We start from the raw sequence: 25319 nt of genomic DNA on the forward strand, positions 1-25319 counted from the left end.
CAGTTAAAATGATCCATAAGAGTTATTTGATAAGAATTTTGCAAGCAGGTTGGTATCTAGTATCCATCAGTAATGCAACAATTTTTGAAGAGCCTTTGGTGAAAAGGAATATGCATATTTTAATGATCTTCAATGGGATCTTTCATGGGCGACTCTTAAATGAATAGATATCTCTTCATTGGATTTCCTTGAAATGAGATAGCATTTCTCTATATTTTTACGTTATATAATCTGAATTTCAATTTATGAAATCATGACTGTATGCGTCCCTTCGTAATAATCGTAATTTCGAAAATTCAGGATCTTTCGGATACAAAAATGATGAAAATAATTTAAACTGGTTATTTCTATGATGAACCATAGCAATTTTTAGTGATATTTTTGTAACCAGAAATAAAGCCGCGACTAAACGTTCATGGCCTACTTCGATGTCAATAATTCCTGAATGGACTGTAGACATTGCTACACCTTTATATAGAGAAATTTGCCTGAGTTTACTTCCTTTGCCTAATTTCCTTATCATTTAGCATTTCGATTGTATACAACACGTAGCTTTTTTACTTTTCTACTTGATTTAAATGACAGATCCATAGGAAGGTATCACGGGATAAATTCAGTTGAATAGTATCACACTTTCCAGTGTTACAAGGATATTTTAATGATAGGAGATGTACTAATGAATTATTTTTGGTACCTTCTAATTGTTTTCGTAGTTTTTGCAAATCAACCTTAATATCATCGAAATTAACTGATGCTGCCCTCTTTATGTCTCCAGGTTGAGGTATCGGAAGAACAAGGTTGGAGTCGAATGGATTGTCTTCAGATTTCAAATACATTCGGACAATATAATGGAGAAGAGTTATCCTAGAATCTTTAGATTTAACATCTTTGAGTTTTCCTAGGATTTCCAAACCAAACCCATCAGCTTGTCCTCTTGTTACATTTCCACCATTCATATAGTTTCCTAGTGTTAAAATAATGGCTAAGAGTCTTTTCAATTCTTTGCTGGATACTAGGAACTGAAATTTTGAAGGGTTTTCGTTAATTGACAAAATATTTGCAAGATTGAGAAAAGGTATATATTTCAACTAGGGAGAACAAAAGTTTCATGGGAAACATATTATAGTGTAAAAGATACTTCGAAACTATTCTTATTTCAAATTAAAATATGCTAAGTGACATAGAAACCCAAACATCCAGTAAAAATGATTTTATTTCAGTAGGTAATACAAATATTAGAAGGGGCGTAGTGAGCAAATGAGAAATATTTCAAACATTTCAATATTTCAGTTTATGCTTGATGTGTCTTGCACATTTATGAATGTGTCTACTCGTGGCATATTCCTGATCAGGTAATCAATGCACTTCTGGGTTATCTCATTCTAAGCGGTCTCAATCTTGTGTGGGAGCACATCCATAGTTTGAGCTGCCTGAAGTGTTCAATTGAGGACAAATACGGTGACCGTAGTGGCCATTGCAGCGAATTAATTTCGGCATGATCAAAGTAGTCGAATGGTACTGTTGCCAAATTATCCTGTTGGAAATTTGGGTTTTGGAGTGTCTTAATATGAGGAATTTAGGGTGGTTGAAATATTGCTGTGTGAATAACGCTGGACATGATGGCTCTAATGAACATAAAAGGTGACCTATAGCCGTAAGGTATAGAACCCCACACTATAATTATTATTATTTATTATGATTGAGAGCGAAGGCAAAACCCATTGCCGCTCAGAATACAAAATATTACAATAAACAAAAAATTATTGGTAAAATAGACAGAAATGAATAGTGAAATTGACAACGAGAAAAGAGGAAAGTCAAATAACCCGCACACAAGACACAACCTAAACACTTCGGTCCGACATGTAACGATCGTATTTGTTTTTGAACACGTTAACACTACGAGCACAAACAACCTCGCCTGGCAGTCCATTCCACATGTCGAAAATTCTGTTCGAGAGGAATCCCTATCGAGGTGTAGTTCAGAAGCTCTCCTTTTTCAGCTTTAATTCGTGACCTCTGAGATTGTTTGCATTCAAGACGAACGTTGCACTCCTTGCAGAATTTAGGAATTCCCGAATTAATCTGAAAGTGATTATGAGGTCTCCCCTCATACGACAGTTTTCAAAAGTTCTCAAATATGCGTAGACGCTCACTGTAACTAGGACGAACTCTTCCGTATGGAATACGTGTAGCTGATATCTGAATCGCTTCGAGAAGATCAACATCTCGTTTAAGACCAGGGTGCCACACTGGTCCAGCGAATTCGAGAAGTGGTCTAACTTAAGTAGTGTAAAGTCTACAACCAACGTCCACATCACATATGCTGAAAGCACTCCTCATAAAGTAAATCAGCCGTCTGCATTTTTTTTAAATGTGCATAACGTGTTCAGTCCAACTCAAGTCGTCACTCACAGTGACGCCCAAGTCCTCATGACTCGAAACAGTCTTATAAACGTGTCCACCCAACTTGTATTCACATTTGGGATTATTTTTTCCCACATGCATCACAACACATTTCTTCAAATTGATGGTTATGAGCCAGTCCCTACACCAATCAATTATCCTGTTCAGATCTTCCTGCAGTACATTCGATCTTCCTATTGGGTTGCCATATATTTTTGTGTCTTCAGTATATTGTGAGCATGTGGTCTAAACAAGAAACAAGATGGGGCCAAGAACCGAACCCTGCGGCACTCCACTTAAAACATGATGAAAACTCAATCGGCTGTCTGATACTCTTACGCCAAACTGTCTCTCACTCAGAAAAGCTTTAATCCATAATAGAAGATCTCCTCACCCCAAAATGCTCAAGTTTTGTCAATAGACGTCGAAGAGGTTCCTTGTCGAAAGCTTTGGCAAAATCCAAATTGTTTATATCTATTGGGTGACCTCGTCCAATCATCCACGCATTGCAACAAGTTTGTGATGGCAGATCTTTCCGGTACAAATCCATGTTGGCTCGATGGGATAACTTCATGTTTGAGAAGGAACTGAACCAACTCACTCCTAATGATCCTCTCGCACAACTTACACACGATCGAAGTCAGACTGATCGGAAGGTAGTTTTCAGGTGATGACTTGTCGCCAATCTTGTAGATTGCTGTTACTGAAACCTTAAACCAATCCCTCGGAACCTTGTGAGCCATAAACGACTTCGTGAAAATTATGGAAAGTGGACGACAGAGCGATCGAGAACATTTTTTCAATAGATTAGCTTTTATGCCATCCATGCCTGGTGCTGATGTGGAATGGAGGAGACGGACCTGTTCCAAGACAGCTACCTCACTGAACAAAATATGATTAATCTCCTCATTTTTTCGACTGACATCTATGGTTGGTATAGGGCCAGAGGGTTCAACCGTACAAAAATGCGAGAAGTTCTCAGCCAGAGTTTCTGAAGTCTCAGCCTCACAATTATATATCAAACCCTTTGAGTTTCCAACCTTCGGTCTAGTCACGTTGGTTTTCAGAAGCGACCGCACGTATTTGTAGATTTTTTTCAATTTTTTGACTTGGAAATGTCTGATTCATATCTCTTCTTGGATTCCTGAATGGATACGGACAGCATATTGGAGTAGTTGCGATGAATACTATGATTCTCCGTCGATCTATTTCTAACATATCTCTGCCACAGGGTTCTCTTCTGTCCAACCATTCTAAGAATCTTGTCGTCTATCCATGGTTTGACCAAGACTGTTTTCACTTCCTTGTACAGAGTGTTGGCAGTCAGAACACGACTCAGAATACCTATGAACTCCAACCACATGTCATCAACGTCTAAGCCCGAAAAACGTTCACTCCATTGGATGTTCAGTAGTTCTTCGTCAATATTTTCATATTCCACGATCCTTACAATTGACAATTGCATGTGACTTAGTATGCGTATGGAACTGAAGTTTTGATACGACGCGACGGCCACATGATCAGATTTGCCAAATGGAGACATATACTCAATATCTGAAACGAGAGAGCGATCGTTGACAAGAACTAAGTCGAGAAGTGATGGTAGTTGACCCTGTCTGAACCTTGTAGGTCTAGTAACCAGCTGAGAAAAATTAGAAGTTCGAACCATCTCAGCGAATATGGAAGATGAGGAACTACCTCGGGTCGGGTGCGATGACAACGGCCAACCGAGGTCCGGAAAATTGAAATCGCCCGCAACAATAGTAATTTACGTAACAAGTCCGGAAAATAGGGACGAATAGACATGGAAGTCTATGAGTCCAAAAAAACTATTTTCGGGCGTGTTGCGTACAATATTTTTTCGGCAACCATGTAAAATAACACTATCGCTACTGCTTTACATATTGTATTGCGATTGCGATCAAAAAACATGCAAATTTTTGACAAATTATTTCATATGAACTGTCAGCCGTTATCTCGGTTGCTATGGATTCTATGATTCTTTTCCGGCCTAGTCCGGGAAGTACGTACTTTCCGGACTAGGCCGGGAAATGCTACTTTCTCAGAGAAAAAGCGTCCGGGAAGTGAGCACTTCCCGGACGGTTGTCAAAAAAAACATTTTCTCTGTTCTTCGACATATCCGATAGATTAATAAAAAAATCAGAATCACATGCACATGCCCTAGGTCGATAAATACACCCTATACTAATTGGACCTTTGTAAATCACATGAACAAACAAACTATCTATTCCTGGGGTATTGAAAACGGTTGTGGTAATGGTGGACGACCTGACAATATCTTGATCAATGTACAGGGTGGGCAAATAAGCGAGGTAAGCGGCTATATCTCAGGATCCACTCATCGTAGAGACTTGCGGTAAAAAATTTTACCACTTAAGTGAACAAGGGAACACACTGGACATTGTTTTGAAGTTCATACCTCTACCGCAAGGGGGCGTAATAGCTACCGTCGAGTAGAAAAATGAATTTTACTCGAAAATGTTTCATATGAAGTTGAAGAAAAAATATCATCACAGTAATCCTTGGAAAATTCTCTATCCTTTTGAATTGTCACTTTCGATTTTACGACATCAAATAAGGGTAGGTGAAAGGGAGAAATCTGACTGATTGAAACGCCTTCAGCTTCAGTTTGGCTCAACATTTTTTTATTTATTTGTCGATTAAAATGAGAAAAACTCCATGGATTAGAATTTATATACTCGGATAACCTTTTTAAGAAGTTTTATTTTGTGTACATATGATAACTGATAACTTAACAACAACTTGTGTTCGTTCAGCTTACGATATGAAGTAAACACATCAGCTTCTCGTACCATATGATCTGTGCACCCACTATCCACGTAAAATACCAGCAATTTCTCGGTTAAAGATACCTCTGGATTAGTAGTAGTACTACTTGGAACTTCAGCTTCAACATTATTATCAACAGGTGCCATGAAAGATTCACTCTCCTCTTCAAACACATTAGCTATATGACTGTCCCTGTGATTCATATTAGACTTCTTTGAGGAATGACCTACTGTATTTCTGGAGAAACTTCCATTTGAATTGTTTGAGTTTCTACTATTCTGGAATTTAAAATTTTTATTACGACTATCATCATAGTTATGGTCACCTTGATATCCATCCCTGTTTCTTTGATTGTGATATCGATTTTTGAATGCGAAGCAATCCCGCTTCAGGTATTCGGGCTTCTTACAATAATGACACACCGCCCTTGTATTGGCTTGAAATGACATTTGCTCATTGGATCTAGAAACTTGACTAGTTGTTAACTTTTCATCTACATTCTTCAATTTTCTCTTCACTACTTCATAGGTTAGGTCTGCCAAAGTCATATTTTCGATAATCGACACAACAGTATCATACTTCGTCGTCAACCCCATCATTAGAATACATATTTTGTCTTCTTCATCCATTGGTTTCTCATCAATCATTCTCAGTTCATTTACAAGAATTTCAAACCTTGTTATGTATGATTCGAGACTCTCTTGATCTCGCATCTGCATCTTTATACTGAACAGTTTCTTCTTTAGAAGTAATTTCCTACATAATCCTTTCTTTTGGAATGTTTCTACCAGGGAATTCCACATATCAAAAGCTGTATTTTTATCCCTCAGCAAATTGATCTGACAGTCATGCACACATTGAATTATCAAATTCTTTGCAAGGTTATCTTTTTTAAGTTTTTCTTTCTTCTTACCTTCATCTTTCTCCGACTCGACATATTTCTGATGTTTAATACATCCTGCTACATCTTGTTCGATAAACAATCCTTCCATCCGGAATTTCCAATTCAGGAATCCATCCCCATTGAACAGAGGCACATTGAAGTTGCGATTCATTTTCACATACACACCTTGACCAGGCAAATTTTAACTGCAATACTTCAATTGGAATACTGGGCCCATAACCTTTTATTTATTTGTCGATTAAAATGAGAAAAACTCCATGGATTACAATTGATATACTCGGATAACCTTTTTAAGAAGTTTTATTTTGTGTACATATGATAACTGATAACTTAACAACAACTTGTAATCATAGAACTAACTTAACCTATATTTCTGTATCGCCACAGAACAGTATGGCTTGAAGTTAGCTGATGGACTCTGTAACCAACTTCCATTTTCAGCGCGAATATTCAAAACATTTTTGAGCAAATTAGATCTCGTCTGAAAGATAATATCTTTTTGATTGAGGACAAAATATAGTCATGATAAATTTGTTTTTGCTGCTTTCGATAGGGGGCGCTAAGTCAGAAGTTCATTGTTTTTTCATTTTACTGCGAAATTTCAAATGTAATGATAGGATTTTCTTAACAGAAACAGAAATTCCATCAAATTTGCATGAAAACACCTGAAGGTCGCAAAGCGATAATTTCATGCGTTCTGAAGTTATGGCCGAAAGAAGATATTCTTCAACTGATGCACTGCGAAAAACCAAATTGTGTCTTTAGATTCTAACAGAAATAGAAATTCCATCAAATTTGCATGAAAAAACCAAAAGGTCGCAAAGCGATAGCGTCAGGCGTTCTGGAGTTATGGCCGAAAAAAGATATTCTTCATCTGATGCACTGAAAAACTAAATTGTGTCTTCTTTCGGCCATAACTTTAGAACGCCTGAAGCTATCGCTTTGCGACCTTTTGGTTTTTTCATACAAATTTGATGGGATTTCCGTTTCTGTCAGAACCTAAAGACATAATTTGGTTTTTCGCAGTGCATGATATTTTTTCTTCAACTTCATATGAGCATTTAGTTCCCTAACTGGTTTACGCACCTCATACATTTATGTCCTCTGCGTTCATGGAAAAAATATATGCTTATGTACCTATACTGTTACGGTTTAAATTAATGTTTGAGATGATAATTTGTAATTCGTGTTGAGATCAGGCAGGTTAGTTGTGTTTTTATATAATTCATTATTTTAGCTCTCCCTTATAATTGATTGTTTCTTCAGAATTCCCCAGATCTTTGTGTTGTTAATTTTCCTTACGATGCATAGGCAACACAATAGCAAGATTGGACTTCAACGAACTGTAAAACTGTGATGATAAATGTAAATGTAAGCCGGCATTCATAATAAACTTGGTACATGTGCTAAGTTATTTAAATATTCAATTTTAGACAATAATAATCCTCACTATTATACTATGTCCATACAGGCTGTTCCCAAATTGGAGGTATAAAAAAACACATTGCTTGTATAATTAGAAAAAAGTCCTATAAACATAGGCATGTAACCGGTTTATTCTCGAGATACAAGAGGGCGCTGAAGTTTGATTTTTTCAAAGTTTTTCCCATAGCACCTTCTTTTCACAAGATATTCAACTGAAATTTGGCATAAATATTCCAATTCAAAGTCTTCATCATATGCTAGTTTTGAAGACAAACCTATAGGGGGATATTTTTTCTGGAATGGTGGCTACTTTTTTACTCCACAACTTTTTTTGGTAGACCACTGGTAGTTTCGAAAAATGTAAAAAGAATCTTTGGTCTATTACTGCACTTTTCATCTTCTTGTATTTTTGTCTCCTCTGCTACTGATTTCGGGAAAAAAAAATTTGAACAATTTTCGAGTACCTCATCATCCGGATAATCTAAATTATTATAATGATCCAGTTAGTAAGCTGTGATGAATTAATTAATTAAGTTTTGGTTCTTATATACCCAATCTGTAGCGAAGAGTCTATAAACTATAATCATAAAAAGTAGGACTACAAGAAACACCCTGTATCTTGAAAACAAAGATTTTGCCCATCGTTATAAAACTTTTTCTTCTTAAAATTATCCAACTAATCGCTCATTGTCCTTTGTACCTCCAATTTTGGAACATCCTATATAGAAATCTTATTGAATATATAACCTTGCATAGATTTGTACTTTTTCATATATTTTTTTTATTTAGAGTACAGTTAATTAATTTTTGTCGTATTCTGTTCGGTGTAGGCTAATAGATGTTTATGGTGCGTTAACGAATCCGTTTTCTTACGGATAAGTGCACCTAGTCGAGCTGGCACTTTAGGAAACGGAAAAATGCTGCCGGGTTTTTTAAAACTGACATTCAAAACTAACTTTTCATACGGAATTTAATGATCAGGAGATAATTACATGAGGAATTTTATGGCCAATTACTATAGTTTTTTCGAAATTATTTGAAATTCATCTTCCTATTACGAATTAATTCAAGATATAAGTACTCACCTCGCAGGTTGATTTAATATTTGTTAAGGTGTGACTAATTGTATTGATTGAGTCTTCAAATTCTACCATGAACATCAGGCATGATATCCTTTCGGCGAAATTCGAAATTTCAGAGAGTTCGTGAAGAAAATTCTCTGGTTTATCTAAAGGAACGTCCGGTTTGCATGCAAGGTGATTATTGATCAACTCCATTTCATCTGGTGTAGCACGCTTTGAAAAATTAATGTTCATTAATCTGATGAAGAATTGAATGAAAATGTGTGAACAATTAATGAAAATTAACAATGGAATTGTGGTAACCTCAATCTTATCCACGAAATCTCTTAAATTTATAAATTCTCTGGATTATAGCGTGGTTACTACAATTTCATCATATTATTATGCCCCTTGTGAACTCAAAAAACTGGAAAAACTAAGAAGTTCTTCAGATTAACATATTATCTCCACAAGACCAGCATTCTGAGTAATCGCCTAAATTTTTAATTTCTTAAAAATCCATAAGTGTTGACAAAAGATATTCAAGAAAGAAAAAAAACACATCACACCCTGCTTTTCAGAATGAAAAATTTTTGAAAAAAAAAATATAGCCACCACGTAATCGGATTAGTTATGCTATTCCATAAATATTTTCGAATAAAAACATGTCATACCTCGTTGAATAGGAATTTTCCTATATACAGATTTGGAAAATTCACTCGGAAACCCAGGATTTAGTGTACAAATCTGCAAGTCGCTCTGGCTCCAATGGATCAGTGGAACAATCGAAACATGAGTGCGATGCCATAACATAATGCCATATCAAATAAAAATCTGGTCTTCGCGAATGGCCGCTGGCAAGCATAGTGGGAGATCTGTTAGTCTGGTCTTAAATCTCTCGGTCCCGACACTCCCTACCTGCGTGCGCGATGGAATCAGTAGCAATCCAAAAGTGATTTGCTTTAGACCATATTGGTTTGAAAATTAATTATTTTCAGTTAACAAGAGAAAATTCAAATAATAAAATGGTATTTTCGTGGTCAATCAATTCAGGAGACAATATAAATTCATTCATTGTTGCCTTTGAAGGTAGGACGATACCTTCAAGATCCGCGATTTTGAAAATAATTAAAAAACTCGAGACATGTGGATGTTTACAACAATGTAGTCATTGAAGAATTGATAGACCTACCAAAATCATAAATGAAAATCGTCTGAATAGAGAGGTAGATGTCTGTGCTGCTGTTGAAACCAGTGAAACTTGTTCGAGTAATCGAATTGCCGAACAAGTCGATATGAGTGATAGAACTGTTCGGAATATTTTGAAAAGAAATGGTTAAAACAATTCAGGAGATTTTTCCAGAAGACCATATCAAACGAATGGAATTTTGTGAAACGATGATGGAAAAAGAAAATGAAAATAGTTCATTTTTGAGCAATGTCTTATTTATTGATGAGTCATCGTTTTCTTTGAATAGAAAACATAACCCATATGTAGTAAGATATTGGTCTAGAAAGAATAAACGTCTGAGTATTCCCGTGCGTATCCAGTATCCTAAAAAACTTAATGTTTGGACTGGAATACTGCCGAATTACATCATTGGGCCATTTTTCATCGACGGTAACCTAAACGCTGCAAAATATTTGGAGCTTGTTTGGTTTCAACAGGATGGCTGTCCAAGTCACAACGTACGAGCAGTCACACAATATCTCAGGACGACATTTTCTGACCGTGTCATTTCTACAAATGGAACGATCAAATAGCCTCCCAGGTCACCACATTTATCTCCCAATGATTTTTTCTTTGGGGATATCTGAAAAATTTGATTTATGGGCCTGAAATTGACAGAGCGACAAATCTTGTTGAATTATGTTCCAAAGTAATCGAACTTTGTGCCAAAATAGCAACTTTGCCGAATCTGTTCAGAGAGATGAGCTAATCTCTTCATAATAGATTTGGCTACTGTTTAGCTCAATTATTATTTTGAAATTATTATTTTGAAATTATTATTATTATTTGAACATTTAATTTAAATTTGTTGATCTCTCAGTTTTTAGAATTTGTTTTTATGTTTTTCAATTTTTTATAATGTAGAATTTATTTTATTCTCAAACCATTTATTGCATTTATTGTGGCAAAAAAATTCCTCGCATACACACAACAAAATGATCGTAATAACATTCAAATCAAACCGATACGGCCTGACGTCCTACATACCACGTTTGGAGTGCGAATGTTTACTCATACTGATCGCGGTTTACGGACCGTCAAAACTCCAGAACAGCACATCCCCACTACGCTTGCCAGCGGCCATTCGCGAAGAACAGATTTTTATTTGATATGGCATCGCACTCATGTTTCGATTCTTCCACTGTTCCAGAGCGACTTGCAGATTTGTACGCTAAATCCTGGGTTTCCGAGTGAATTTTCCAAATCTGTATATATACAGATTTGGAAAATCTAACATGCAATATATTGCATGTTTGGATGATCCCACGATATCTGTATCTTCCAAATTTTAACCTAAAATTAGTATTAAAAGGGAATACCACCATGTGACTGCTCGGTTCAGAACGAAGTTATAGATTTCTCTTCTTCCAACCACCGATTTTTTGGGGTTTTCACATAATTTCTTTAAGCAATAATCTACATTGTAGAATGACCACAAAGTTGGTAATTTTCCGTTTTTCGTGAAGAAATTGATGATACATTCTAAGTACAAAGCACTGATATATTTCTAAAATATTTGTGAAAAAGAAAAATTATAAAAATCATTACAAAAAAACTATAATTTTGTAAAAAATAATCGACCGTCGTACTTATATGTTTCGTAAAGAGAAAGAAGATAAACAATGTACAACTTCGTACACTGTACAAAGTGTGGTCATTTCAGGTGCGCCAAAGGGGTAATGATTGATTACCTAATGTTTGACTGATACGCGGAAAGCCAACTGGCAGTAATCCCTCTTAAACTATTAGATTGCAATTACTGAATCCAAGGTTGAATTCGATTCACACGAAATATTGCGTTTTCGTGTAATTTAACTTAAATTAATAAATAAATTAATTATAAATAAAGTAAATTAATAAATTTGATTCAATTTGAAAAAAAAATTGTAGAAAAACACGTTCAATATTCTCGACTTGAAATTAAGATTTTATATACAGGGTGTTCCTGAATTGGAGGTTCAAATGAAAATGAGAGATTTCCCGGATAATTTTAAGAAGAAAACGTCCCACAAACATGCAAACGCTTCGTATTCGATAAAGTGGATATAAGAGTTCGATTTTTTCCCATAGCATCTGCAAAACACAAGATATTCAACTGAAAATTGGCACAGTTATTCCAATACAAAGTGATATATTTTTTTGAACAGAGTCCGCTTTTTTCTTACCGAACTTTTTTGGTGGATCACTGGTAGTGTAAAATGTTAGGAGGAACTGTAATCTTGTACTAAAATTTTTGGTTTCTTGTAGTTTTGTCGTATCTGCTACCGGTTTCGCGAAAAAAATTCAAACAATTCTCTCGAAATCCTCGGGAACATTCATATTTTCATAAAAATCCAATCAGTAAGTTGTGATGAATAAATTAATTATTAATTTTGATGCTTATTTCCCGATATGTAGCAATGACTCAAAAACATTCGATACACTCGTATAAACATTACAAAAAAGTTGGACTCAGAAACACTCTGTATCTCACAAACGAAGCGTTGGCGGGCCCATGTTTATAGAACTTTATATTCTTAAAATTATCCAAAGCATCTCTAATATTCGTTTGTACGTACGATTCAGAAACATCCAATAACTCAATTATTCTTGTAAAATTTCAGGAGGGTTGTGTCATCAGAACTACAGAATTTTATTTCCAATGAACGAGTACGTAAAATATCTGCTTATAGTTTTATTTGATTTTCAATTTGAAAATTTATTTTATCTTCTCTTCGGGATATATGGAGTTTTGAAATAACATTCATACATTCTCGTGACATTAAAAATAATGAAGGCTAAGAATACTGTTTTATCATTCGATGACTCAACCTGAAACTCGAACTACAGTTCGATTTATAAATTGATTAGTAAAAAACCTAAATTTCAAAAAAATAATTTGTTCTCGATAAAATTTTCACTTAATTCAACTTGTTCTGAAATGATGACTAGTCGAAAGGAAACCACAAATTAAAATAGCTATTGTTATTGTTATTGTGACAATAATATTTTTACTCACTGCTTCATATATCTGCTGAAGAGCCTCCAAGCTGACTACAGAAGTATCAAAATTATAAATTGCGTTCTCGATTTCTTGAAAATCGATATGCAAACTTTGAGCTAATATTCCAACGTTCTGAGATCTTTTACTGTCCAATAGTTTTATTGCCTCAATTTTAGCCTTTTGTTCAACTTTCTTGACTGCTGATGGCTTTCTGGTAACTATTTGTCGGGAAAATAACTCGCTGAACTCATCTAAGGTATCTGTAGATAGTTCGTCTATCTCTGTCCAGAGTGCTGGGTTTGAACTATCTTGAAGGTCTGCTGATGGCGCAATGATACGAGTCCAATAAAGAGGTTTCATTGGTGCTTTTGGATTGAGCGGATTCTTCCTGAGAGCTGTGACAGGATAGTCAGAATGAAAAAATACATCAATATGAAATATTCAATAAAAAGCACGTTTCCTTATAAGAATGTCAAGTGAGCCTCAACCTCTCATTATTTAAAAGTTCATTCTCTTTCAATAGATCTCTCCCAATTTTAATATAACGATTGTCTGTCAAATTTCCCATCGATGAGTTATTGAGTTGAAATAAATTATAAGTACTTTGTTGTAGGACATATTAGATTAGTTTTATAATCATAATAATAACAGTTAAATTTTCGATTATTGTCCGAGTGATAATTTGTATGAGTAAACATACATTTAGGATTTCTTCTGGAGATGGCTTAGCGTGTATAACCTCAATTTAATCGTGAGTTTCATCTTATTGTTTGTGAATTATTGAACATGAGAGTTACACTGAATATATTTGTAGATTCCAGAAGATGCTAATAATACAGTTATCGAAAGCTCGAATGAATTAAAAAGAATCTTCTAATTTTAACCTGACTGTTTATCCCAATAATTTTTGTTGTCTCAATCCTACAGTCGAAAACTTTCTCTACTTCATAATAATATTAATGTATCTTCTAGAATTTTGACATTAGAAATTTATAAAATTGGATTATGTATAGAAAGGAAAGAAGAAGGCGTATTACCGAATCAATTTTTATGTGGTTTTTCCTAACTTTCTTTGAACTGGGAACTTTGAACTAATGAATTGAATTTTTGAATCTACATTTCAACTGATATTCCAAATTTTGAAATCCAAGATGAGTTTGTTAAGTTCATTTTGAATACTCTGATGAAAAATTCATAAATTGAGTGCCGAAAAGAGAATAATTCTAGTGTTCAAATAATTTTTTGAAATCAGTGAAAACATATAGTATTATTACCTCGATTATTACCGCAAAACATATTTTTGGAAATTTATCTGAAGATTTCATTCAGAAAGGTGAACATTTTATGGAGGTTTTCTTAGAAAACATATTTGCAACATGCTTTCTATTTAAATGATAAGACCATTTTCCTTTGAATGAAAAGCAATTCACTTTCAATAATCAAGCTGAAAGTGTGAATTTTAACTCAACTGTCTTCACCGTCACCTTGCTGCTATGTGTGAAGGTGCCTTTTCAAAATAATAGTCCTCGAGAAGACGTGCTATTAGAATAGGTCAAGAACCCCTTGCAAAGGTGGTGACCCACCTTGACGTGGAGCGGGAAGCTGCGAGTGCTACAACAAACGTTGCACTAGGGATGGGCAAGGGACAGAAAACTATATATATATATATATATATATATATATATATATATATATATATATACATTCAGTGAGATAAATTATTTGCCGAATAAAGTAAGGAGGTGTGGTTGGGTATCTAGGCAATTTAGAAAAGATCAACAGTCTATAGTCTATTCATCTATATTTCGAACCAATATGCGGTTCTTCTTCAGGATGCTAAAAAATCACACAAATTACAAAGTTGGAAAGTTGTAAAAACAGCAATCTATGCTTACATCTGACTGGACAGAATTATTTAAGATGATAAGTGGAGGTTGCAAATATGTTTTCTAAGTATATATATAAGTATATAGTTATTTGTTGTCCTTAGATCGTAGGCCATCTAGACAAACATGACTTTATGTCACTTTGTGAATTGTTGTTTTCTCTGTGTTCCCCTGTTCTGTGAGTTTTAACCTTTAAAATTGACATATGCATTACGGCAACGTTTCTGATATTTCTACGATTATTGTATTTTTATTGAATTTTATGAGTAGAAGACCTATTATAGCTACACTTATCATCTTAAATAATTCTGTCCAGTCAGATGTAAGCATAGATTGCTGTTTTTACAACTTTCCAACTTTGTAATTTGTGTGATTTTTCAGCATCCTGAAGAAGAACCGCATATTGGTTCGAAATATAGATGAATAGACTATAGACTGTTGATCTTTTCTAAATTGCCTAGATACCCAACCACACCTCCTTATATATATATATATATATATATATATATATATATATATATATATATATATATATATATATATATATTTATCTATATATATATCGCAATGATATTTTAGTGCAGGAAATTTTTTTTTTAATTCAATAAAGTTTTTCTATCATAGAGGAGAATAATAAGATTTAGTTGAAAACGACATATTTAGTAGTTTTCAATATTTCGCATTATGATTCCGACCACACGAAACATATTTTGATCTACTTCCATTAGTCGAAAATCCAGATTTTTAGTAGTTTTCTCCCATTTCATGGAAGATTTTCGATATGCAGAATTTCAGTTTTGCGATTCTACATTTCGATATTTAGGTATTTCAGAGTTTCAAATTCGATATTTTCAATATGTCGCATTATTATTCAAAGTGACCAGATTCAGTTGAAAAAACATTTAGTAATTTGCTTCCATTTTTATAGAATACTTTCAAAATGAAGTAGGTACTTCAGTATAAATCAAATAATTTGACAACTTTGTGTCTAATCCTTCACAATAATATATCTGTATGATATATTCAGTTTATTTTTGTCTTGGAATATATTCCAATTCTAAAAATGACAAATTTAATAATCAACCAAAAGAAAAATTCAAAATGACTAAAATTGTACAAATTGAGTAAACGGTTAATAAATTGAACAACTAAATTAACATAAAGACAGACGTACGTTTCGGAATTTTTGTATTTAATAATACAATTTTTCCTCATCAGTGCCTTACAGTTCAACGGAATTATTAAATTTACAAACTTACCACGTGTATATCTAACCTCAACAAAATTGCAAGTAAGAAACCACTAACTAAACGTAACGGTTGCTTTTGTGAGGATTCACAGAACAAGCCATTACTTAAGGTAGTCATAGATTTCTTCATTGTTATTCTTTTGAAATACATATACACATCGACATTTACAATTGAATAAACAATTTCAGAAATTCTAAATTTATCAATTGGTTGATACTGACTCTCTAATCAATAAATGATTACATCAAATTATAAAAGTTTAATGAGTCTTCTTGATGAAGGATATTTAATATAAATCAAATAATTTGACAACTTTGTGTCTAATCCTTCACAATAATATATCTGTATGATATATTCAGTTTATTTTTGTCTTGGAATATATTCCAATTCTAAAAATGACAAATTTAATAATCAACCAAAAGAAAAATTCAAAATGACTAAAATTGTACAAATTGAGTAAACGGTTAATAAATTGAACAACTAAATTAACATAAAGACAGACGTACGTTTCGGAATTTTTGTATTTAATAATACAATTTTTCCTCATCAGTGCCTTACAGTTCAACGGAATTATTAAATTTACAAACTTACCACGTGTATATCTAACCTCAACAAAATTGCAAGTAAGAAACCACTAACTAAACGTAACGGTTGCTTTTGTGAGGATTCACAGAACAAGCCATTACTTAAGGTAGTCATAGATTTCTTCATTGTTATTCTTTTGAAATACATATACACATCGACATTTACAATTGAATAAACAATTTCAGAAATTCTAAATTTATCAATTGGTTGATACTGACTCTCTAATCAATAAATGATTACATCAAATTATAAAAGTTTAATGAGTCTTCTTGATGAAGGATATTTAATATAAATCAAATAATTTGACAACTTTGTGTCTAATCCTTCACAATAATATATCTGTATGATATATTCAGTTTATTTTTGTCTTGGAATATATTCCAATTCTAAAAATGACAAATTTAATAATCAACCAAAAGAAAAATTCAAAATGACTAAAATTGTACAAATTGAGTAAACGGTTAATAAATTGAACAACTAAATTAACATAAAGACAGACGTACGTTTCGGAATTTTTGTATTTAATAATACAATTTTTCCTCATCAGTGCCTTACAGTTCAACGGAATTATTAAATTTACAAACTTACCACGTGTATATCTAACCTCAACAAAATTGCAAGTAAGAAACCACTAACTAAACGTAACGGTTGCTTTTGTGAGGATTCACAGAACAAGCCATTACTTAAGGTAGTCATAGATTTCTTCATTGTTATTCTTTTGAAATACATATACACATCGACATTTACAATTGAATAAACAATTTCAGAAATTCTAAATTTATCAATTGGTTGATACTGACTCTCTAATCAATAAATGATTACATCAAATTATAAAAGTTTAATGAGTCTTCTTGATGAAGGATATTTAATATAAATCAAATAATTTGACAACTTTGTGTCTAATCCTTCACAATAATATATCTGTATGATATATTCAGTTTATTTTTGTCTTGGAATATATTCCAATTCTAAAAATGACAAATTTAATAATCAACCAAAAGAAAAATTCAAAATGACTAAAATTGTACAAATTGAGTAAACGGTTAATAAAGAAGACTCATTAAACTTTTATAATTTGATGTAATCATTTATTGATTAGAGAGTCAGTATCAACCAATTGATAAATTTAGAATTTCTGAAATTGTTTATTCAATTGTAAATGTCGATGTGTATATGTATTTCAAAAGAATAACAATGAAGAAATCTATGACTACCTTAAGTAATGGCTTGTTCTGTGAATCCTCACAAAAGCAACCGTTACGTTTAGTTAGTGGTTTCTTACTTGCAATTTTGTTGAGGTTAGATATACACGTGGTAAGTTTGTAAATTTAATAATTCCGTTGAACTGTAAGGCACTGATGAGGAAAAATTGTATTATTAAATACAAAAATTCCGAAACGTACGTCTGTCTTTATGTTAATTTAGTTGTTCAATTTATTAACCGTTTACTCAATTTGTACAATTTTAGTCATTTTGAATTTTTCTTTTGGTTGATTATTAAATTTGTCATTTTTAGAATTGGAATATATTCCAAGACAAAAATAAACTGAATATATCATACAGATATATTATTGTGAAGGATTAGACACAAAGTTGTCAAATTATTTGATTTATATTAAATATCCTTCATCAAGAAGACTCATTAAACTTTTATAATTTGATGTAATCATTTATTGATTAGAGTCAGTATCAACCAATTGATAAATTTAGAATTTCTGAAATTGTTTATTCAATTGTAAATGTCGATGTGTATATGTATTTCAAAAGAATAACAATGAAGAAATCTATGACTACCTTAAGTAATGGCTTGTTCTGTGAATCCTCACAAAAGCAACCGTTACGTTTAGTTAGTGGTTTCTTACTTGCAATTTTGTTGAGGTTAGATATACACGTGGTAAGTTTGTAAATTTAATAATTCCGTTGAACTGTAAGGCACTGATGAGGAAAAATTGTATTATTAAATACAAAAATTCCGAAACGTACGTCTGTCTTTATGTTAATTTAGTTGTTCAATTTATTAACCGTTTACTCAATTTGTACAATTTTAGTCATTTTGAATTTTTCTTTTGGTTGATTATTAAATTTGTCATTTTTAGAATTGGAATATATTCCAAGACAAAAATAAACTGAATATATCATACAGATATATTATTGTGAAGGATTAGACACAAAGTTGTCAAATTATTTGATTTATATTAAATATCCTTCATCAAGAAGACTCATTAAACTTTTATAATTTGATGTAATCATTTATTGATTAGAGAGTCAGTATCAACCAATTGATAAATTTAGAATTTCTGAAATTGTTTATTCAATTGTAAATGTCGATGTGTATATGTATTTCAAAAGAATAACAATGAAGAAATCTATGACTACCTTAAGTAATGGCTTGTTCTGTGAATCCTCACAAAAGCAACCGTTACGTTTAGTTAGTGGTTTCTTACTTGCAATTTTGTTGAGGTTAGATATACACGTGGTAAGTTTGTAAATTTAATAATTCCGTTGAACTGTAAGGCACTGATGAGGAAAAATTGTATTATTAAATACAAAAATTCCGAAACGTACGTCTGTCTTTATGTTAATTTAGTTGTTCAATTTATTAACCGTTTACTCAATTTGTACAATTTTAGTCATTTTGAATTTTTCTTTTGGTTGATTATTAAATTTGTCATTTTTAGAATTGGAATATATTCCAAGACAAAAATAAACTGAATATATCATACAGATATATTATTGTGAAGGATTAGACACAAAGTTGTCAAATTATTTGATTTATATTAAATATCCTTCATCAAGAAGACTCATTAAACTTTTATAATTTGATGTAATCATTTATTGATTAGAGAGTCAGTATCAACCAATTGATAAATTTAGAATTTCTGAAATTGTTTATTCAATTGTAAATGTCGATGTGTATATGTATTTCAAAAGAATAACAATGAAGAAATCTATGACTACCTTAAGTAATGGCTTGTTCTGTGAATCCTCACAAAAGCAACCGTTACGTTTAGTTAGTGGTTTCTTACTTGCAATTTTGTTGAGGTTAGATATACACGTGGTAAGTTTGTAAATTTAATAATTCCGTTGAACTGTAAGGCACTGATGAGGAAAAATTGTATTATTAAATACAAAAATTCCGAAACGTACGTCTGTCTTTATGTTAATTTAGTTGTTCAATTTATTAACCGTTTACTCAATTTGTACAATTTTAGTCATTTTGAATTTTTCTTTTGGTTGATTATTAAATTTGTCATTTTTAGAATTGGAATATATTCCAAGACAAAAATAAACTGAATATATCATACAGATATATTATTGTGAAGGATTAGACACAAAGTTGTCAAATTATTTGATTTATATTAAATATCCTTCATCAAGAAGACTCATTAAACTTTTATAATTTGATGTAATCATTTATTGATTAGAGAGTCAGTATCAACCAATTGATAAATTTAGAATTTCTGAAATTGTTTATTCAATTGTAAATGTCGATGTGTATATGTATTTCAAAAGAATAACAATGAAGAAATCTATGACTACCTTAAGTAATGGCTTGTTCTGTGAATCCTCACAAGAGCAACCGTTACGTTTAGTTAGTGGTTTCTTACTTGCAATTTTGTTGAGGTTAGATATACACGTGGTAAGTTTGTAAATTTAATAATTCCGTTGAACTGTAAGGCACTGATGAGGAAAAATTGTATTATTAAATACAAAAATTCCGAAACGTACGTCTGTCTTTATGTTAATTTAGTTGTTCAATTTATTAACCGTTTACTCAATTTGTACAATTTTAGTCATTTTGAATTTTTCTTTTGGTTGATTATTAAATTTGTCATTTTTAGAATTGGAATATATTCCAAGACAAAAATAAACTGAATATATCATACAGATATATTATTGTGAAGGATTAGACACAAAGTTGTCAAATTATTTGATTTATATTAAATATCCTTCATCAAGAAGACTCATTAAACTTTTATAATTTGATGTAATCATTTATTGATTAGAGAGTCAGTATCAACCAATTGATAAATTTAGAATTTCTGAAATTGTTTATTCAATTGTAAATGTCGATGTGTATATGTATTTCAAAAGAATAACAATGAAGAAATCTATGACTACCTTAAGTAATGGCTTGTTCTGTGAATCCTCACAAAAGCAACCGTTACGTTTAGTTAGTGGTTTCTTACTTGCAATTTTGTTGAGGTTAGATATACACGTGGTAAGTTTGTAAATTTAATAATTCCGTTGAACTGTAAGGCACTGATGAGGAAAAATTGTATTATTAAATACAAAAATTCCGAAACGTACGTCTGTCTTTATGTTAATTTAGTTGTTCAATTTATTAACCGTTTACTCAATTTGTACAATTTTAGTCATTTTGAATTTTTCTTTTGGTTGATTATTAAATTTGTCATTTTTAGAATTGGAATATATTCCAAGACAAAAATAAACTGAATATATCATACAGATATATTATTGTGAAGGATTAGACACAAAGTTGTCAAATTATTTGATTTATATTAAATATCCTTCATCAAGAAGACTCATTAAACTTTTATAATTTGATGTAATCATTTATTGATTAGAGAGTCAGTATCAACCAATTGATAAATTTAGAATTTCTGAAATTGTTTATTCAATTGTAAATGTCGATGTGTATATGTATTTCAAAAGAATAACAATGAAGAAATCTATGACTACCTTAAGTAATGGCTTGTTCTGTGAATCCTCACAAAAGCAACCGTTACGTTTAGTTAGTGGTTTCTTACTTGCAATTTTGTTGAGGTTAGATATACACGTGGTAAGTTTGTAAATTTAATAATTCCGTTGAACTGTAAGGCACTGATGAGGAAAAATTGTATTATTAAATACAAAAATTCCGAAACGTACGTCTGTCTTTATGTTAATTTAGTTGTTCAATTTATTAACCGTTTACTCAATTTGTACAATTTTAGTCATTTTGAATTTTTCTTTTGGTTGATTATTAAATTTGTCATTTTTAGAATTGGAATATATTCCAAGACAAAAATAAACTGAATATATCATACAGATATATTATTGTGAAGGATTAGACACAAAGTTGTCAAATTATTTGATTTATATTAAATATCCTTCATCAAGAAGACTCATTAAACTTTTATAATTTGATGTAATCATTTATTGATTAGAGAGTCAGTATCAACCAATTGATAAATTTAGAATTTCTGAAATTGTTTATTCAATTGTAAATGTCGATGTGTATATGTATTTCAAAAGAATAACAATGAAGAAATCTATGACTACCTTAAGTAATGGCTTGTTCTGTGAATCCTCACAAAAGCAACCGTTACGTTTAGTTAGTGGTTTCTTACTTGCAATTTTGTTGAGGTTAGATATACACGTGGTAAGTTTGTAAATTTAATAATTCCGTTGAACTGTAAGGCACTGATGAGGAAAAATTGTATTATTAAATACAAAAATTCCGAAACGTACGTCTGTCTTTATGTTAATTTAGTTGTTCAATTTATTAACCGTTTACTCAATTTGTACAATTTTAGTCATTTTGAATTTTTCTTTTGGTTGATTATTAAATTTGTCATTTTTAGAATTGGAATATATTCCAAGACAAAAATAAACTGAATATATCATACAGATATATTATTGTGAAGGATTAGACACAAAGTTGTCAAATTATTTGATTTATATTAAATATCCTTCATCAAGAAGACTCATTAAACTTTTATAATTAGGTACTTCAGTTCTGAAATTCTACATATCGAAAATACTCGATATATACTTGGAAGTGTCAAATTCGATATTTTTTAATATTTTGCATTATGATTTTGACCACACGATACATCATATTTAGAAGTTTTTGCATATTTTCAATATATGCAGAATTTCAAAACTGAAAATGCTTCTTATTGTATGGGTTAGTATGGGGTAGGTAAAAGGGATCTTGGGAATTCCATCAATAACCAATAAATGGTTCAGTACGTTTATGTAAAGAAAGAGAGGTATTTAACAACGGCCGTTGAATTTTATCACAATTTTATTATGCCTATTTTTTCTTGAGCTTTCAGCAAGATCGAGACATAACTTTTTATTTTCGATGAGCAGAATTTCAAAACTGCTATCGAAAATATTCGATATTCATTTTATAGTCCGCTAAATCAGGATTTTCGACTAATGGAACTAGAGTATAATATGTTTCGTGAGGTCGAAATCATAAGGTGAAATATAAAAAAATATCGAATTTGATACTCTGAAATCTATATAAATATATCGATAATATCGGTTGAAAATATCGTCAACCGATAGTATCGAATTTGAAAATATCGACGATATTTATTGAAAATTTTCTGAAAAAGTGTCGATATTTCGATATTTATTGCCATCCCTAACTTGCACAGTGCTATGGCGATTCCCCACACTGCTCGACGTTACTGACTACAGCGACGGTGCCCGGTGCCGAGCACATGCAAAATCTTGCTTTTTTGATTTCGCTCGCGGTCTCTTAACCTACCTACCTTCTCTTCAGGGGCGCTGGTACTAATGGGGGAGTAGGATAGGATGACCTTTTACATGGTCGCAGGATGGCACTGCACGTTGTGCAATACTCGTCAAAAGGGCACCCCTCAAAATAAAAACCTGACCGTTTTTTGCGTCACTTTCCCTTACATTCGTAGGGTACCAAATGAGTGCTGAGACCACTGAATTGCTTCATTGAAGCTACACTCATTTCCCTACAAAAGTTGAAATGGCGCATAGCCGAAGATATGAAACGACATTAAAATTCCCCAATAATTTGCACCAGCATTGGATGATTTCAATAAATTAATTGTAACAACAAGTTTCAATGTAGGCACATGAAATATATTTATCTATCGAGAACGTTCAAAGCCATTAGCACATATAAGCCATTCTTCATTTTCAGATATTATCAAGCCAACTTCTCAATTTACATAATCAAACCATTAGCCATTGCATTACCAATATAGATAAATTATTCAAGGTACAAGTATGAAGTATTGGAGTTATTTGTTGAAACATTACATGGTTTGTAAATAAATGTAATCAATAAAGTTCTAACGAATCGCATGATTGAGTTGGAAAAAACAGGCTGTGAGCCTAAAAAAAAGGGGAAGAAGAAGAAGAATAAAGTTCTTACGATGCTGAAGATTTTCATAGCTGGATTGTTAAACAGTTAGAGAAGAAGTTTTAGATTTTTTAGCTGTATTCTAGTCGGTTTTATACCAAACTTTTTCCTCACAAATATGGTAATTACTATGTACTAGATTACAACTCAACGAGAAAGATTCGAAATGACGTAGGTGCTGCTCCATTCACGATACCTATAGTATATGGTAGAAATAAACGAAATTCTTTCTCCACTGCACTCCGCTATATGTCCCGCTGTTTCTGCAATACGCGAACAACAACGAAACGATGAGGTTTGAGACGAAGATCTTTCTCCCTGAAATATTTTCAAATGTCTACAACTTCCGGTTATATCGGAAACAGACTAATATTTCCTTCTTTCAAATGGCACTCCTATAGTAAATTATTGCATCGTTAGATATAGATTTTTATGACAATTTCAGCAATATACCACACATTGGGTATAAACTCAACGGTTCATGAGTTAATGGGATTCTGATGAAAAAATTGTGGCGACGGCGACGTGGACTCACATTATTCTCAATATTTCTGCAGAAAAAGTTTTTTCGGAAAAAAACCTTTGTCATTTTTGATTCTGCAATACGTAGTATTGTAAGACCATTTGCGATTTTCATTAAAAATGTGCAGGGTGTTTATCAGAAGATAATGAACTTGGACAATTCAAATTAATCAAAACTCAAGATTTTAAAATTAGAACTTATATTTTTTATTATTTCAGTATATTATCAGTGATAATATCCATATCGAAAGAAGAGCCAATACCTATATATCATACAATGTAATTCAAAGTTGATTTTCAGGTGATTTTGACCCTTATCCAAATTTCTTTGGGTCGGATCTGTATTACATTTAGGTACCTTTAGTTTAATTAACAACATGCAATACATTTCGATGAGAAAATCAACTTAGGTACTCATCTTGAACTAAATGGAACATATCAGAATTAAATCAAGAAACAAGTAATAATTATTTACATATCTCAATTCATAATAATTAAACGATTATCATTTAATGAAAGAAAAATCGAATGATTATTCGAAAGTAAATGAAAATGAATGAAGTAAGTGTTCGAAATGTCCACCATTTTGTAAAATGCACTTCTGGAACCCATACTTCTTATACATTTGCTTATTTCGTCTTCTTGAATACCTTCCAATACATTCTCAATCTTCTCGCGAGAAATCACTATTGTTGGATTTGTCACTTGTTCCGTTGAAACAAATTACGGAATAGAACTTTATTTTGATATCATTACGATATAAGTTTTGCAAGGCTAGGTATTCAAATTTAAAATCATTGTATTCGCGTCTCTTGACTATTTTATTAACAGCAGTTTTTGATAAATTGCATTCACTATACAGATCCGACCCAAAGAAAATTGGATAAGGGTCAAAATCACCTGAAAATCAACTTTGAATGACATTGTATGATATATCGTTGAATTCGGCGTTAAAAGTTATTTCGAAAAGTGTCATAAAATATACAGGTCCGTATTGAAAAAAATTACTTCATTCATTTTCATTTACTTTCGAATAATCATTCGATTTTTCTTTCATTAAATGATAATCGTTTAATTATTATGAATTGAGATATGTAAATAATTATTACTTGTT

General features: G+C 32.1%; 1 protein-coding gene across 6 annotated transcripts in view; it reads right to left on the minus strand.

The window, feature by feature from the left end:
* LOC123679931 (formin-2-like) overlaps positions 1 to 25319 on the minus strand; it is a 90473-nt gene that overhangs the window by 5120 nt on the left and 60034 nt on the right. For 4 of the 6 annotated variants that reach the window (XM_045617499.1, XM_045617500.1, XM_045617505.1 and 1 more), the window contains 3 exons: positions 12837 to 13216; positions 8632 to 8841; positions 695 to 1019 (listed from right to left, as the gene is read on the minus strand). In XM_045617499.1, the coding sequence (XP_045473455.1) occupies positions 695 to 1019; positions 8632 to 8841; positions 12837 to 13216 (915 nt within the window). The remainder of the gene's footprint in view (positions 1 to 694; positions 1020 to 8631; positions 8842 to 12836; positions 13217 to 25319) is intronic. The other 2 variants (XM_045617502.1, XM_045617504.1) reach the window with 2 other exon arrangements.

Source organism: Harmonia axyridis, chromosome 5 (genome assembly GCF_914767665.1).
Source record: "Harmonia axyridis chromosome 5, icHarAxyr1.1, whole genome shotgun sequence".
In the NCBI taxonomy this organism is placed as follows: domain Eukaryota; kingdom Metazoa; phylum Arthropoda; class Insecta; order Coleoptera; family Coccinellidae; genus Harmonia; species Harmonia axyridis.